This window comes from Heterodontus francisci, chromosome 6 (genome assembly GCF_036365525.1).
Source record: "Heterodontus francisci isolate sHetFra1 chromosome 6, sHetFra1.hap1, whole genome shotgun sequence".
Lineage (NCBI taxonomy): Eukaryota > Metazoa > Chordata > Chondrichthyes > Heterodontiformes > Heterodontidae > Heterodontus > Heterodontus francisci.
This window is the reverse complement of record NC_090376.1, coordinates 47,117,193-47,135,380: the sequence shown is the minus strand read 5'-3', so window position 1 is coordinate 47,135,380 and position 18,188 is coordinate 47,117,193. Positions and strand designations below refer to the sequence as shown.

General features: G+C 41.6%; 1 protein-coding gene across 6 annotated transcripts in view; it reads left to right on the top strand.

Annotated features, from left to right (window-relative positions):
- Positions 1–18,188, top strand: part of nup58 (nucleoporin 58) — a 114,547-nt gene that overhangs the window by 84,035 nt on the left and 12,324 nt on the right. For 4 of the 6 annotated variants that reach the window (XM_068033608.1, XM_068033609.1, XM_068033604.1 and 1 more), the window contains one exon: positions 5,031–5,126. The exons of the other annotated variants lie outside the window; for them this stretch is intronic. In XM_068033608.1, coding sequence (XP_067889709.1) covers positions 5,031–5,126 — 96 coding nt within the window. The remainder of the gene's footprint in view (positions 1–5,030; positions 5,127–18,188) is intronic. 6 annotated transcript variants of the gene reach the window in all.

Below are 18,188 nucleotides of genomic sequence, written 5' to 3'. Positions count from 1 at the left end.
CCTCCCTGATGCCCTGCAATGACTTCAGCAGCCCGTCAAGCTCAGAAACCTCGAGCTCAAGCAGCTGGAGAAACTCCCTGCGTACAAGCTTGTCCAAGCCAAATGAAGTGTCCTGATCCCATATGGCACAGGAATTTCAAGCAATAGGTCTCGGATGCCCATTCATGATCTCAGAAAAATTTCAAATCCCTCTTTTAGAATTTTTTAGTACTTTGTTTAACTCTTAATTTTTGTTAATACCTCTAGATCTGCTCTGTGCTAAGTTGCTTATTAATTCACTTACTGCTATATTTACCCCAATTGAAATTTTTAATTTCCTGGCTCTGAGTTCAAACCAATGCCGCCTTTTAAAGAGGAAAGAAAGAGAAATACTCACCAACCAATCACTTGCTTGCTTTCTGGTGATGTCAAACATGTCAAACAACCTCTCCCAAGCTATTTGCATACGTTCCCTAATTTCTTTTGAAGTTGGACATTTTAAAGTTATATACCTGGCTTCTGCTCTTCGGTATTTCTGGGCGGCACAGTGGCTCAGTGGTTAGCACCGCAGCCTCACAGCTCCAGCGACCCGGGTTCAGTTCTGGGTACTGCCTGTGTGGAGTTTGCAAGTTCTCCCTGTGTCTGCGTGGATTTTCGCCGGGTGCTCTGGTTTCCTCCCACCTCCAAAAGACTTGCAGGTTGATAGGTAAGTTGGCCATTGTAAATTGCCCCTAGTGTAGGTAAGTGTTAGGAGAATGGTGGGGATGTGGTAGAGAATATGGGATTAATGTAGGATTAGTATAAATGGGTGGTTGTTGGTCGGCACAGACCCGATGGGCCAAAGGGCCTGTTTCAGTGCTGTATCTATAAATTTTTTTAAAATTAAAAAAAAAATTAAAAATTGTAGCCTGTGTTAGACTGGATCATGAAGCAATTATGCATTACATTTGCCAACTCTGACTCCAAACCACTTGAGTTACCCCAATTTATATTTGATTGTGTTACTGGACTATTTCAACACTGAGGTCAACCAGTTGATTTTAAATGGATTATCACCAGTTGATCAGAAAATCTAGGCCATTCTCTGCTTCAGTTCAATTTCTCATCCTACGATGTATGCTAGTTGCTGTTCAGAATAAAGCATGAATGATCTTTCTAAGATTTTATTTGGCCAAAATTGTAATTAATCAAATAAATAGACATTTGAATCTCCAAAAACACTGTAATTTTATTGAATAGAACTCTCTGGAAAGTGCTAGTGTAGTCATGGATTGACGTTTTACTAAATGGGTGCAATTTTTTCAGCTCTATCAGAATTTGAGTGATAATCATTCAGTCAGCATTTGGAACACTTTTTGGTTGCGAGATATCTGTCGTATTCAGTAGAGACCAAATAGATGATTGATAAAAGTATCTGGTAAAGAAAATAGTTTCCATGATTCCAGTAGAAGTGGACTAGAGGAAAAGTACCCAAAAGTGAGAAAATTTAAAACTGAAATGGAGAGAGAAAGGAGGTAGGAAAATTTGGGTATATTTTGTAGCAGGTCCAGGGGGAATGGTCGCTTAGTGGTAATATTACTGAACTAATACTCTGCAGACATGAGTTCAAATCCCATCATGGCAGCTAGGGGAATTTAAACTCAATTAATAAATCTGGAATAAAATGCTAGTCTTATTAATAATCATGAAACTACCAGATTGTCGTAAAAACTCATCTGGTTCACTAATGCCCTTCATGGGAGGAAATCTGACGTCCTTACCTGGTCTCGTCTACATGTGACTTCAGACCCACAGCAATGTGGTTGACAATTAACCGTCCTCTGAAATGGCCTAGCAAGCCTCTCAGATGTAGGTAGCTCACCACTACCTGCTGAAGGGAAATTAGGGAAGTGCAATAAATGCTGGCCTTGCCAGTGACGCTCACATCCCAAGAATTAATTTTTTTTAAAGTCCTTCACTTTAAAGAAAGAGCTGTTAGATCTCATCATACACTCCGTTCTAAAACAGGAGCGAAAGAAATCCCAGAGTACCCACCCGAATCTATAATTGAGAAAAGTTACAACGGGAAGGAAATAGTTAAATTTATTTTTGTTCCCTGATATCAGTGGAAAGTGAGGTGCTGAATTAAGAGCAGAAAGAGGAAGCACTCGTAAGTTTTTTTTTGTGTATTGTCAGACAAACCCCCCACCTGCCAAGACTGAGGCACACATTATTTCACCACATGAGCATTAAAACTTCAAATTTCCAGCCCCTGTTAGGAGGACCCTCCAGCAGAGGGCTGGTGAACTGTAAGGGACCCCCGCCGAGAACAAAAAGGGAATAGGCCAGCACACGGCTGGCAAAAGGAGAAGGGGAAAAAGTGACCAAGAGGGCAGGTTAAAGGAAGTCAGGAAGAATCCCGGTTGAAAACTCCTACTGTCCGGTCAACCAACCCTGAAAAATGTAAAACGTTAGACCCCACATCCTCCTTACTAACAGCATTTACAGGAACCTGCAGAGACAAAGAGAGACCTCTAGGGGGCACAGAAACCATGAGGGTGTTGATGCACCTAGTTGAAGTGCCACAGGAGAGTGCAGCCAAGTCTGCACAAATACCTACAGGTAGGCGTGTCCAAGAGAACAAAGGGGAGAGTAACAAAGACTCCTCTTCCCCCACCCACCATCACCACCCCCCCCCCCCCCCCCACCACAGTCAGAGGAAAAGTGAACCATCCATCCCCTGAAGTCAAAAGTCTTTCTAAAGCAGCTCTGGCACCCAGAAAAGACAATTTTTAATAGGCTTTAAGATTGGTGCATGAATGAGAGAAATTAATGTCTCTTGGATTTCTCTCAAACTCTGTAATGAAATGCGCCATTTTCTTCAAATCGCATTTCATTCCCCTGGGTGTGGAGGTGTCAGGCAGATCCCCCACCTGTCAAAACTGAGACACATTATTTCGTCACATGAACATTAAAACTTAAAATTGCCAGCCCCTGACTGGGAAGACATTTGAATAGTAACAGACATTGTTGGAACAATAGGGACCCAGTCGTTGCTTCCCCAATACACAGAAGAAGTGGTCAGACCAAGTTTGGTCACATGACTGACTGTTGGAGTCTTTGAATTTGAACTTCCAACAGAGGATTTGAACTCAGAAAGCCGTGTGCTTCTGGAACTGAAGCAGAACCTCTCCAGTCCTGCCTGCCTCCATCTCTTTCCCACGGAACTGAATTTTGTGAAAACACGTGAACCTCAAAGAGAGAAAAGTCTCCTACGTGAACAAGGTTTTCAGAAGAACACTGGGCCCCGACGAACAGCAAGACTACCTACAATCAAGTGAGCTCAAAGCACAGTAAACAAGAAACTCTTCTGATATTGCCTCAAACCCCTCTATACTATATTTCTCTCTCCTCTTTTCTGTCCCTATCTGCATGTGTATATCGTGTGTGCATGCTAGCATGGGCGTGTCGTATATCCGAAGGCGTGAACTGTATTAGAGTTTAAGTTTTAATAAACTTCATTTTTCTCCTTTTAAACCTGAGAAAACCTGGTGTGTTGGTTTCTTTGCCTTATAATTGGAAAGCTGTGAACAAGGATTCACAAAAAAAGGGGAGCTCAAAACAGTGTGTTTAAAAATAAAGCCCTCACAATAAGACCAGATAAAGACAGCAAAAGACCCCCAGATACTCACTTGGTCATAACAGTATATATACAAAATGTCCTTGTGCAATTTTAAACTTTAATAACTTTGGATGTACACACAACCGAAGCAAACTATAAACACAGTATTAACAACATTAATAAAGAAAACAGTTAATAATGATCATGATACAGAAACTGATCGAAAATGGCAACAGTAGAAGAAAAGGTAAATTGTTGGAAAATTGGATTGAACAATGAATCACAAAAGATGGGGGTTATGTTGAAGCTTAGAAATTTGAATGCTGTTGTGTTAACACTTCATGAATTATGCTTTTGTATGCCATTTACAATTTGCTTCTGCCATGTTTATGTCTAAAGTTTTTGAAGTTGATCAAGGATTATTTATAAACACCCTGTAACTAAATATAGATAGATAGACAAACACTTTTTAATAAAAAAGCATCAGTTGCAAACTCCACTAGTCTAGAATTCTTGCCTTGTAGCATTATCATAATTTAATGCAAGTATTCTTTAAAAATATTAATTTTCAGAAATTTGATGTTTTCTCAAATTCAGACTTAACTTTTTCCTCCTTTTGGGGAAAAAAAAGACTCGCATTTATATAGCGCCTTTCATGACTACTGGACATCTCAAAGTGCTTTACAGCCAATGAAGTTCTTTTTGAAGTGTAATCACTGTTGTAATGCAGGAAATGCGGCAGCCAGTATACCGCACAGCAAACTCCCACAAACAACAGTGTGATAATAACCAGATAATCTACTTTTCTGATGTTGATTGGGGGATATATATTGGCCAGGATACTGGGGACAGCTCCCCTGCTCTTCTTGGAAATGGTGCCATGAGATCCTTTACATCCACCCAAGCAAGCAGATCGGGCCTCTGTTTTAACATCTCATCTGAAAGACAGCACTTCCAGCAGTGCAGCATTCCCTCGGTGCTCCACTGGGGTATCAGCCTTGATTTTTGTGCACCAGCCCTGGAGTGATACTTGAACCTGGAACCTTGTGACTCAGGCGCGAGTGCTACTAATTGAGCCACAGCTGACTATGTCCAATGTTATGTCGTTTGGGTGATTGTAGCACTCAAGGATACACATACTTCGCTAAAGACACCCAAATTCCTAATTTTTGTCTTTGCCTACTTTTTGGTATACGTTGTGGTGTAACATATTTGCTGTGTATTTTATCAAGTCCAAGGAAAGCTTTTTTTAAGACTCTTCTCAGAATTTTGATTTTACTAGGAAATACTTCATGTGAAAGGGTATTGCTGAGTTATTTGTTTCAGCTGCAGTTCTAAATGCAATTTTGTAAAGTAAAATTGGTACATTCCCATTTGGTTACATATATTTTTCTTTCATGTTGTAACTTCTTTAGCACGTATATTAAGTGTACAGTACTTATTCTTGTAGGATTTGGAAGTACTTCTGGCTTTGGAAGTAATACTTCAGGCACCGCCTCATTTGGATTTGGATCAGCCACTAAACCCTCCGGAAGCCTCAGTGCAGGTTTGTTTGTAATTTTGTATCTGTCTATGCTCAACTGTGGGTATGATGGGCAGGAAGTGATTTCAAGTAGCTCATTCCTACATGGTATAGCAGAAAGCATTTGAGTTTCCAAGTGTCTTGATGAAAGACATGGAAATACAAATCCTAAATCCTGATCTAATGTGCTTCAGCTGCAGTTGTAATATACATTTTGCATGATACCAAAATTGCATTGCAGTGAAACTAAATATACAGATTATTCCCCCCTCCTGTAGATTTATACTATCCTGAAAATATTTGAACAATGCCATATTTTTTTTAAAAACTTGCTTGCCCTTTGGGATAAGTTGTTTCAAAGATGGCATTCCTGTGTTTGTGAACCTGTTAATTGACCAGGCAGCTTGCCTCATGGATAGAACCTGTTATTGGGGACTGGAATTCTCCCCAGTTAACATCAAGTGACCTTGCAAACTAGTGTCCTAATTGGCAGCAATGGATAAGCAATGCTTTTACCAATGCTCTTCTGGTAAAATGTTGGTCCTTCAATCAGTTCAACACCAGTGGTTAGCACTGCAGCCTCACAGCTCCAGCAACCCGGGTTCAATTCTGGGTACTGCCTCTGTGGAGTTTGCAAGTTCTCCCTGTGTCTGCGTGGGTTTCCTCCGGGTGCTCCGGTTTCCTCCCACATGCCAAAGACTTGCAGGTTGATAGGTGAATTGGCCATTATAAATTGCCCCTAGTATAGGTAGGTGGTAGGGAAATATAGGGACAGGTGGGGATATGTGGTAGGAATATGGAATTAGTGTAGGATTAGTATAAATGGGTGGTTGATGGTCGGCACAGACTCAGTGGGCCGAAGGGCCTGTTTCAGTGCTGTATCTCTAAATAAATAAAATAAAAATAAACACCAGTACTGCCTCATCATACTCTTGAGGGCCCCTAAGCCTTGTCTTTTGTTAATCTGCATCTAAATTTCTGGGCTTCAGTCAATGGGGTACATACTTTTGAGGCAAGAGCCTCATATCGGGCAAGCAAATATGGATTTCATGGTTGGATTTGGAGACTCTTAAGGGAAAATCAAGGGATATGGCAACAGGATTTGTACAATGAGATTAGGATTACTGCTGAGGTGGCAAATAAACACCAACAATGACTGCTTGTGCCAAAGATCCCACTTCTTGTGTTATAATTTCTATATAATTCCACATAATTAAGCATGGTGATGAGTTTGTATGGGTGCCAGACAGGGGCGGCATTGTGTCAGTACACAGACAGCAGTGTCTGTGGTAAAAATTTTGAGGTCTGTAGTAATTTTAAATGTCTTGCTCCAAGCCTTTAAACTTGTGTTTTAAAACAAGACATGAATAATTATCAGGAGCGAAAGTAATTACAAAGGATTGGGGCATCGGGCTAGTTCCTACAGCCCGCCAAAGTTTTGTATCCCGCCCGCCAATCAAAAGTGCAAATAGTTTGCCTGTGCACGCATCTCCATGGAATAGGAGCAAGGGGGAGGTGGGACTTGCTGGGAAGACTGGAGCTGTCAGTCGAGTGCTCCCTTCCTGTGTCTGACCTGCGGAATCAGGCCTGGGAGAGTGTTGGAGTGAGTACAACAGAAAGGGTAGCACACAGGAAAGCAATGATAGAACTGGAAAGGTAAGACTTCTTTGAACCAGAGCAGGCTTTTTTTTTAAGGCAGACAGTCCACTTTCTCAGCTCTCCAAACACCCTGGTTTCCTTCAGTGCAGGGCCAGTGCCGAGCGGCAATATTCTTCCGCTCCTGGTGCATGGGGTTGGGGGTGGGGTGCAGGGGGGGGAGGGAGGGTTGCAGGAGGGGGAGGGAGGGCTGAAGAGAGGGGGGTGGTAAAAATGGGGGGAGGGGGAGGGGCACAGACAGCAGGGTGGGACACGGGAGAATGAGGGTAGAGGGGGACGGGGTGGGCACTGAGGGGAGAGGGATGGACACAGGGCTGGGTTTTCTCCATGGCGGGCAAGAAAAATGGCGACCCACATATGCCGGCAGCACGCCATCAGGCCGCCGTGATCTTCAGTGGCCCAGAATGGACGACCCCCCCCCCCCCAATAACAATTAAATTCGACATTTCCCAACCCCCCCAAAAACACAAACCTTCACTTGACCTTCGCCTCCCACCCCCCCCAAAACTGATTGAAGTGCAGAGGTCTCCCATTCCCACCCTCCCCTACACTAGTAATTTGCATTAGAGCCCATTTTCGCCCACAACCCTCACTGTACTTAGTCATAAGTTCCTCCCCACCCACTTCCCCACCGCAGTGGAGCCTGCTTTCCCTGGATGCTGGATGATCTCTGGATTACTCCCAGGGCCACATGCTAGTGACTATAGAAATAGGAGAATACACCAGATGAATGCATGGCTGGAGAGATGGTGCAGGAGGGAGGGCTTCAGATTTCTGGGGCATTGGGACCAGTTCTGGGTTGGTGGGACCTGTATAAGCCAGACGGTCTACACCTGAACAGGACTGGGATGAATATCCTTGCAGGAAGGTTTGCTAGTACTGTTGGGGATTGTTTAAACTAGTTTGGCAGGGGGATCGGAACCTGAGGGCAGCTTCAGATCGGATAAATTCAGGGTAGGGAATGGGAGGCAGAAAATTAGGGAGTGACTGAAAGACAGAAGAAGCAAAGGTTAAAAAGAGTGCAGCACATGAATTTGGCAGTGTTAAAAGATATTTATTTAAATGCAAGGAGTATAGCAAATAAAGCCGATGAGCTGAGGGCACAGATAGGCACATGGCAACACAATATCATTGCTATAATGGAAACTTGGCTTAAAGAGGGGCAAAAATGGCAGCTCAACATCCCTGAATGTAGAGTTTTCAGGTGGGGTAGAGCGGGGGATAAAAAAGGAGGGGGTGTAGCATTATTGATTAAGGAATCAATAACTGCTGTGAGGAGGGATGATGTGCTAAGTGAATCATCAAATAAGGCCATATGGGTTGAGCTCAGCAATATAAAAGGGGCAGCCACACTACTAGGAGTGTACTGTAGACCCCCAAATAGTGAGAGCGAGATAGAAGAACACATATGTAGGCAGATTTCTGAGTGCAAAAACAATAGGGCAATAATAGTTGGGGATTTCAACTATCCTAATATCAATTGGGATACAAACAGTGTGAAGGGCACAAAATTCTTGAACTGCATTCAAGAGTAATTTTTTAGGCAGCACATAACAAGCCCAGTGAGTGAGGGCACAATTCTAGATTTAGTCTTCGGAAATGAAGCTGGGCAACTGGACGAAGTAGCAGTGGGTGACCATTTTGGAAATAGTGACCATAATGCAGTTAGTTTCAGCATTATTATGGAAAAGGACAAAGATAAAACAGGAGTAAAAGTTCTAAATTGGGGTAAGGCTAATTTTACAAAGCGATAGGTGATCTGGCAAAAGTGGACTGGATACAGCTACTTGAAGGAAAACTAGAGGGAGGCATTCTACAGACGCAGTATAGACGTGTCCCCACAAAGATAAAGGGTGGTATGGCCAAATCTAGAGCCCCTTGGTTATCTAGAAACATACAGGGTAAGATAAAGCAGAAAAAGAAAGCTTATGACAGTCACAAAAAACTTAATACATTAGAAAGTGGAGGGATGAAGTAAAAAAGGAAATTAGGAAAGCAAAGAGATGTCATGAAAAATTATTGGCAGGTAAAATCAAGGAAAACCCAAAGATGTTTTATCAGTACATTTAAGAGCAAGAAGATAACTAAGGAAAGGGTAGCGCCTATCAGAGATGTACAAGGGAACTTATACGTGGATGCAGAAGGTGTGGGCAAGGTTCTTAATGAGTTTTTTGTCTCTGTCTTCACAAATGAGAGGGATGATGCAGACATTGTAGTAAAAGAGGAGTGTGAAATATTAGATACAATAAGCATAATGAAAAAGGAAGTATAAGAGGGTCTGACATCCTTGGAAATGGATAAATCACCAGGGCCGGATAGATTGTATCCCAAGTTGTTAAAAGAAGCCAGGGAGGAAATATCAGATGCTCTGAGGATCATCTTCAAATCCTCACTAGATACAGGCGAGGTACCAGAGGATTGGAGGTCTGCTAACGTTGTACCATTGTTTAAAAAGTATACGAGGGATAGGCCAAATAATTATAGGCTGGTCAGTCTGACCTCGGTGGTGGGCAGAGTATTAGAATCAATTGTGAGAGGTAGGATAAACTGCCACTTAGAAAGGCACGGATTAATCAGGGATAAAGAACAAAGAACAGTACAGCACAGGAGCAGGCCATTCGGCCCTCCAAGCCTGCGCCGATCTTGATGCCTGCCTAAACTAAAACACTCTGCACTTCCGGGGACCATATCCCTCTATTCCCATCCTATTTATGTATTTGTCAAGATGCCTCGTAAACGTCGCTATCGTACCTGCTTCCACCACCTCCCCTGGCAGCAAGTTCCAGGCACTCACCACCCTCTGTGTAAAGAACTTGCCTCGCACATCCCCTCTAAACTTTGCCCCTCTCACCTTAAACCTATGTCCCCTAGTAACTGACTCTTCCACCCTGGGAAAAAGCTTCTGACTATCCACTCTGTCCATGCCGCTCATAACTTTGTAAACCTCTATCATGTCGCCCCTCCACCTCCGTCGTTCCAGTGAAAACAATCCGAGTTTATCCAACCTCTCCTCATAGCTAATGCCCTCCAGACCAGGCAACATCCTGGTAAACCTCTTCTGTACCCTCTCCAAAGCCTCCACGTCCTTCCAGTAGTGTGGCGACCAGAATTGCACGCAATATTCTACGTGTGGCCTAACTAAAGTTCTGTACAGCTGCAGCATGACTTGCCAATTTTTATACTCTATGCCCCGACCAATGAAGGCAAGCATGCCGTATGCCTTCTTGACTACCTTATCCACCTGCGTTGCCACTTTCAGTGACCTGTGGACCTGTACGCCCAGATCTCTCTGCCTGTCAATACTCCTAAGGGTTCTGCCATTTACTGTATACTTCCCACCTGCATTAGACCTTCCAAAATGCATTACCTCACATTTGTCCGGATTAAACTCCATCTGCCATTTCTCCGCCCAAGTCTCCAACCGATCCATATCCTGCTGTATCCTCTGACAACCCTCATCACTGTCCGCAACTCCACCAACCTTTGTGTCGTCCACAAACTTACTAATCAGACCAGCTACATTTTCCTCCAAATCATTTATATATACTACAAACAGCAAAGGTCCCAGCACTGATCCCTGTGGAACACCACTAGTCACATCCCTCCATTCAGAAAAACACCTATCCACTGATACCCTCTGTCTTCTATGACCAAGCCAGTTCTGTATCCATCTTGCCAGCTCACCTCTGATCCCGTGTGACTTCACCTTTTGTACCAGTCTGCCATGAGGGACCTATTCAAAGGCTTTACTGAAGTCCATATAGATGACATCCACTGCCCTTCCTTCATCAATCATCTTCGTCACTTCCTCAAAAAACTCAATCAAATTAGTGAGATAGTTAATTAGATCGTTAGCATGGATTTGTTACGGGTAGGTCATGTCTTACTAACTTAATTGAATTCTTTGAGGAAGTAACGAGGATTGATGAGGGTAGTGCGGTGGATGTGGTCTACATGGATTTTATTAAGGCATTTGACAAGGTCCCACATGGTAGACTGGTCAGAAAGATAAAAGCCCATGGGATACAGGGGAATGTGGCAAGTTGGATCTAAAATTGGAAACAAAAGGTAGTGGTTGATGGATGTTTTTGCGAATGGAAAGTGGTTTCCAGTGGTGTTCACAGGGCTCAGTGTTGGGTCCCTTGCTATTTGTGGTATATATTGATTTGGACTTAAATTTGGGAGACATGATTGGGAAATTTGCTGATGGCACAAAAATTGGCCGTGGAGTTGATGGTGAAGAGGATAGCTGTAGACTCCAGAATGATATCAATGGTTTGGTTGAGTGGGCGGAAAAATGGCAGATGGAATTCAATCCGGAGAAGTGTGAGGTAATGCATTTGGGGAGGGCAAACAAAGCAAGGGAATGCACAGTAAACGGGAGGATATTGAGAGGGGTAGAAGATGTGAGGCACCTTGGAGTGCATATCCTCAGGTCCCTGAAGGTGGCAGGACAGGTAGATAAAGTGGTGAAGAAGGCATTTGGAATGCTTTCATTTATTGGCCGAGGTATAGAGTACAAAAGCAGGGATGTAATGCTGGAACTGTATAAAATGCTGGTTAGACCACAGCTGGAGTATTGCGTACAGTTCTGGTCACCACATTACAGGAAGGACATAATTGCTGTGGAAAGAGTACAGAGGAGGTCTACGAGAATGTTGCCAGGGCTTGAATTTTGCAACAATGAGGAAAGATTGGATCGGCTGGGGTTGTTTTCCTTGGAACAGAGTTAACAGGAAGGACCTGTTTCCCTCGTGGAGAAGTCAGTTATCAGGGGGCACAGATTTAAGGTGATTGGTAGAGGATTAGAGGGGACATGAGGAAAAGCTTTTTCACCCAGAGGGTGGTGGGTGTTTGGAATTCACTGCCCAGATCAGTGGTGGAGGCAGAAACCCTTGACTCATTTAAAAGGTACCTGGACATGCACCTGAAGTACTGTAATCTGCAAGACTACAAGACCATGTGCTGGAAGGTGGAATTAGATTGGGGGGCTAGTTTTTTTTAGCCAGCGCAGGCACGATGGGCTGAATGGCCTCCTGTGCTGTAATTTTTCTATCGTTTTATGGAGTGCCAACCACTGTTCGGAAGATCACGGTCCGAAGGTAAGATCGCTGTTGATTTTATTTAACTGTTTTTATTTCATTAATTTAAATATGTTAATCCGGGTCCCGTTGCCCAGGGGCTGGGGGGCCGCCACGGAGCTTCGCCGCCGCGAAGGTTAGGCCCGGCACTCCCAGCGTTGGGCTATGTGGTGGGCTGCTGCCGGATCAATCTTCCAGCCTCCCCCCACTCCCCCCCCCCCCCCCCCCCCCCCCGGCCATGGAACCCAACGTTGGGAGTTCAGTAAATTCCCTGCCGGAGAGGGGAGAGAGAGAGGGAGAAAAATATCAAGTTCGCTCCTGACAGATGGACATCTATCCGATTTCTCTGCATTGCTCAGGTGTGCAGGCAGACATTGATTACTTGTGCAAACAAAAACAATGCCAGGCATCTCTCTAAATAGGGAGAAATGTGATTTAAATCAGACTGTTTTGATGGCATTAGGTTGGCTGTACACTTTATATACAGATTAATTGCACCCATATCTGTGGCTGAGTCAATAATTTTGTTAAATGTCCGTGATGCAACATGTTGGTGTCTATCCCTGGTGGCAGGCACCTAGCTGACCAATAAAATTCTTAAATGCTGAAGAGTATATTTTCATCTGTTCATTAATGTGAATGAAATGTTGACATTTTAAATGTCCTTGTGATTGATACTTTTAACGCTGGTGCACTTGTTTATAGAAGCATTCAGGTGTTACTATTCATTGTACTAAATGGACTTTGATGAGAATGCTGTATGAGAGTATCATACTTCTGAACAGTGCAATTGCTTTGTCGTCTTGCGTTGAAAATTTGAAGCCCTTGATTTTCTTCTTCATTCTGCTCATCATGCACCTAATTAGGATTTAATACTCATCATCTTGTTTCTAGCCTCCTGGTCAGGGATGTCAGATTTGTGATTTTTAACGTAATAGGAGCAGGAGTAGACTCTATGGCCTCTGGAGCCTGCTGCACCATTCAATACAATATGGTTGATCCTTGGCCTCAACTCCACTTTCCCTGCCAGTTCCCCATATCCCTTGATTCCCTGAGACACCAAAAATCTAACTCAGCCTTAAATATATTCAATGATGGACGATCCACAATCCTCTGGGGTAAAGAATTCCTACGATTCACAAGAGTGAAGAAATTTCTCCTCATCTCAGTCCTAAATGATCGGCCCCTTATCCTAAGACTGTAGCCCTCTGTTCTAGATTCTCCAGGCAGGTAAACAACTACCCCGTGTCTCCCCTGTCAAGCCCCTTCAAAATCTTCTATGTTTCAATGAGATCACCCCTCATTCTTCTAAACTCCAGTATTGGCCCAATTTACTCAACCTGTCATCATAGGTCAACCTTGTCATCCCAGGAACTAATCTAGTGAACCTTCGCTGTACTGCCTCCAGTGCAAGTATATCTTTTCTCAAATATACAAAACTGTGCACAGTATTCCAGGTGTGGTCTCTCCAAAGTCCTGTACAATTGTAGCAAAACTTCCTTATTGTACTCCAATCCCCTTGTAATAAAGGCCAACATGCCATTTGCCTTCCTAAATGTTTGCTGTATATGCATGCTAACTTTCTGTGTGCCTTGTACGAGTACACCCAACTCCCTCTGAACATCAACATATCAATATTTACAAATTTCATGCTTTTTAAAAAAAAATTCTGCTTTTCTATTCTTACTACCAAAGTGAATAACCTTTTTATTTTATTCTTTCATGGGATGTGAGCTTTAGTGGCAAGGCTAGCATTTATTGCCCATCTCTAATTGCCCTTCACAAGGTGGTGGTGAGCCGCCTCCTTGAGCTGCTACAGTCCATCTGGTGTAGGTACACCAATAGTGCTGTTAGGAAGGGAGTTCCAGGATTTTGATCCAGCGACAGTGAAGGAATGGCGATATATTTCCAAGTCAGGATGATGTGTGACCTGGAGGGGAACTTGCAGGTGATGGTGTTCCCATGCGTCTGCTGCTCTGTCCTTCCAGGTGGTAGAGGTTGTGGGTTTGGAAGGTGCAGTTGAAGGAGGCTTGGTGAGTTACTGCAGTGTCACTGTGCGTCAGTGATGGAGGGAGTGAATTTAGAAGGTGGTGGATGGGGTGCCGATCAAGCAGGCTGCTTGTCCTGGATGGTGTCAAGCTTCTTGAGTGTTGTTGGAGCTGCACTCATCCAGGCAAGTGAAGAGTATTCTATCACACTCCTGACTTGTGCCTTTTAGATGCTGGACATGCTTTGGGGAAGTCAGGAGGTGAGTTACTCGCCGCAGAATTCCCAGCCTCTGACTTCTTTGTTGAAGTGCAAATATATGCTTGTACTTGGTTTCCCAACATCGCTTGCTGGTTATTACTTTCAGTGGAGCATCTGGAGGGCTCAGTCACTGAAATTGAGACTAGCCACCATGCAAGTTTTTACTTCTTTTCACTTAGTAATGGAAAAAGACTATCTTTCCATGAATTTTTGAGAAAAGGGCAGTTTTAAGGCCTCACTTCCTTTAAGTGCTTTACACACAAACCCAAGTATTCAAAGTCAAGTTCTGCCGTTCTGTCTAAAAATTCAGCTTTTAATTCTCGTAGCTAATAGGTGCAGTGAAATCCCTACTTCTAGGATCACGTTTCTTTATAAAAAAGTAAGTTTTCAGCTCATGTACTGTGACTCTGAAACAAACAGCTGATATTGCTGGAATAAAGCTACTCAAATGTCAGAGGTACCTCTGTTCCATTAACACTAAACTTCAAAATAAATACCCAAAATGCTATTTTTAATAAATCTTAACTTCTGCTCTTTAATTTTTTTTTAACCACCTGCTTTCTCCTTGTTTGTTTCGTCCCATTTAAGAGTGAGAGTAACTTTCAAAAATTTGGTTTTGATTGGCTTAAAATCTGATGCTTGACAATGTGTCATATAGAATAGATCAAATTTGATGCACTTTTATATGAAAAAACAGGTCATAGCTAACAACAGACAATGAAACTAATTGACAAATAATGTAGCAATAGCAAGCCAGTATAAGTAGTTATCTCCAGCACACTAAGAACTAATGGCAAGTGGTGGAGGAGCAGGAAGTGAGGCAAAAGACTCAAGTCTGAAAATTATTGTGTGCAATTTTATATGAATGCTGATCATATTTGTACCAAATTTCTCTGGCTCCTGGTTTACCAGAGTTGTTTCCTCTCTCCGCTACTTTACCAGAGTTGTTAAACTGTTTCAAATAAACATTTCAGCATTTCCTTTAAAATTAAAGACAGTAATTTTGTACAAGTATATTAAGTGTTCAAACAACATCACTCACAGGCTCTATTTGCTTCTTCATTTAGAACATTCATTGAGTTATATTCCAGAAACCCATTTGGTACATTTCTGAAAGTTGATTAGTCCAATATTGTTCAGAAATGTCCTTTAGATCAGATATGTTTCTTGAGTGTTGGCTTTCACTTTCATCTTCACCCAAAAGATACTAATTGTACAGATTAATCTTTTTTGACACTGGAAATTTTTCTTTTGATTTGCAGAACACTTTTTAGGTATGTTTATCTGGAAACTGCTGTGTTTTTGGCAGAAGAAGACTGGACTGTTTACAATAGTACTTCTGAAGTTGATGGACCATTTTTCATTTATGCCCCCACACAGTGACTCTTTTACATATTTTCTTCATAGTTAGGACACTTTCATGGAAAATACGTTTCCTTTTAAGTTGTTCGCTGGGATAATATTCATCTTGGTTTCATGACAGTAGTGAGGTTTTACTCCAAAAATCAATAGATTAAAACAGTCTTAACATCAGGGCTCTTTTTGCGATCCAAGACATTATGATTAAAAATATGATTTCTTTCCGTTTTTAGCTAACTTTTAGATTAAACAGTAAATATTGATGACATTATTTAAGGTGCTGATGTGACTGACATTTAAGACCAATAGTGCCATATTTTTAAAGCTCTTTTCACAAATGTACTCTCCCCTGCTCTTCTGGAAGGCACACTTCCATGAGCTTTTGGTGTTGTTTTCTTTGTGAGCCTAGACAATGAGCGTCAACAACCTATTTGATGCTGGCCTTGCCTGCGATCCACACGTGCAGATTCAGCAGGAATCACTGAAACTGGAGGGGAATCTTGGCTGATTTTCACCTCCCTAATCTGTGGTTGCTGGGGCCATTTGTACTATTTCTGTCTTCCCTTCAGTGAAGATCAACTAACTCAGTATAATCCTGGTACCTTACTGGTCTGAATTAAAAGCAAAAAAACAACATAAAGACTGAAAATGCTGGAAAGACGTAGCAGGTTAGTCAGCATCTAAAAGAAGAGAACCGAGCTTAAAACCACAATTCTTAATATGATTTGGCTATGATGTTTTTTTAAAATAAGGTCTTTGGTATATGTTTTTGCACTTTTTTCTTGTCACCTGCTGTGCATATCACTGTCCACATTGAGGAAATCCAAATGATCAGCACAAGTGATGTAAATTGCAAATCCATTTAAACATATGGAGCTGTGTTTCTTTTATAAGAACGATACACACCCAGAGAGCTCAAATTTTTCAATGCAAGTGTCGCACCTAATTTGTGACGGTTGCTAAATGTACAGGCCAGTTTTTACAAATATTGCACTGATTTTTACCTGTTTTTATTCTGTATTTCTATTTTCAGTACGGAAACCATAATTGTGCATACATTGGAGTTGGATCTTCTAATTAGATGTCTTTTCTTGTTACTGTGTCCCTTTTCCTGCAATGGTTTATAATCATTATTCCCTTTGTGGTTATCTTCTATCCACAATAATACAAGCTGCCCTCCTAAGCATTATCATCTACTCAGCTTTTTTACCTTCGATACTAGAATCTACTAGTATGTTCTTTTTGTACTAGTCACCCCTTATTTATATTTATGCATATTCTGATGTAGCTGAAATTAATTGATGCAATTAAAGATTACATTAAGAATTAAAGATTGGTCATTAGCACACGCATAGTTTATCTGAAGTTTTCAGCTGTTGGATCTGTTAAAATATTTTGGCCTGAAACTATACTGGTGGAGGTTGTTCCCTTTGCTGTTTTAGCTGTTGATTGGGTTAATTCTTCCACAAAAACAGCAGAGAAAAATTTTGGATGAATGCATTTCTCTGCTAATATTCCACAGCATAATTTCATGGACCTGAAGTGATAAGTGATTGAGTTACTGTATGATGGTATCTTAATAATTAGAATGAACATCAATGCTAAAGCAGAAGTGATAGAAGTAAGCAGGTCCAGATCTTGCACTGAGGACATTTGTTCCAAATAGTTGTATTTAAAACAGGACTAGACTGAACCATTGAAAGTTAAGAAGAACTGCATGGTTTATGAACAGTAATTAAGTTGCAGTTCAAAAAAAAAACTGTCATTCAAAGTCTTAAGTCCAACACTGTTTATCATATCAACATATACAGTATATATTTAACTTGCCTTTGGATTATTGGCCTGTATTTAGTATGGGGTTTTGATGGCGAACTGTCAGCGCCGCCATTGTTATCCCTCTGAATCTGACTGCAACTTCAGAATGTAGCGCATTTACAGAGTAACGCAAAAATCCCTGAAGTTATGGTCTGTCACTTACTACTCCATCACAGGCCACCCTCTGAGGCAGCAATCACTGAAATCAGTTGATGTGGCAAGAACTTCCCTTTTTCCACTCTCACATCGCTGTTAGAAACCCCATAAAAAGTTGCACCTTGTTTAATCAAATGTATCTTGGTTTTTAATGGAAATCTGAGTAATAACTTGCTGAACAACAGATCTGACCCTGAAAAAAAATATTATATTTGTGGAATGTTATTAAATGTCTGCATTAAGATTAATAGATTTTTTTAATTTTTAAAAAAATTTAATGTTTTTTTCACAATATTTCAGCTTCTACCTTCACCCCTTGCGTATGTCCCAATCTTTATTTTGCTCTTATGTAAAATTTTTAAGATGTGATTTGTTTTTATTGCTTTTCATTTCTTGGCTGTCTGTGAGAATTCATTAATGTAATTGGCTGCTTGGACAGCTTGATGCCATCACTGCAGCTCCATGCTGGGAATCCTTATTGAAGAACATTACAATCAGTTGCATGGTGAGAGGGGTAAAGTTATCACTAGAGATTCATGGATCTTTCACCAAGACTTTCTTTGAGGTCAGCGATGAGCACTTTTGCTTCACTGCTGACTACAAAATCCAGGCTATTATCTCAAGTATTCAAAACTTGATCCATTAAATATAGAAAGATAATGTGTTTTTTTACAATGTATTTGTAATATATTTTTAAAAAACACCATTTTGTATCCCAAGACAAGTCTATTCCGTATGATGAGTTTGTTTTTAGAACTTTAATGCCTGCAGT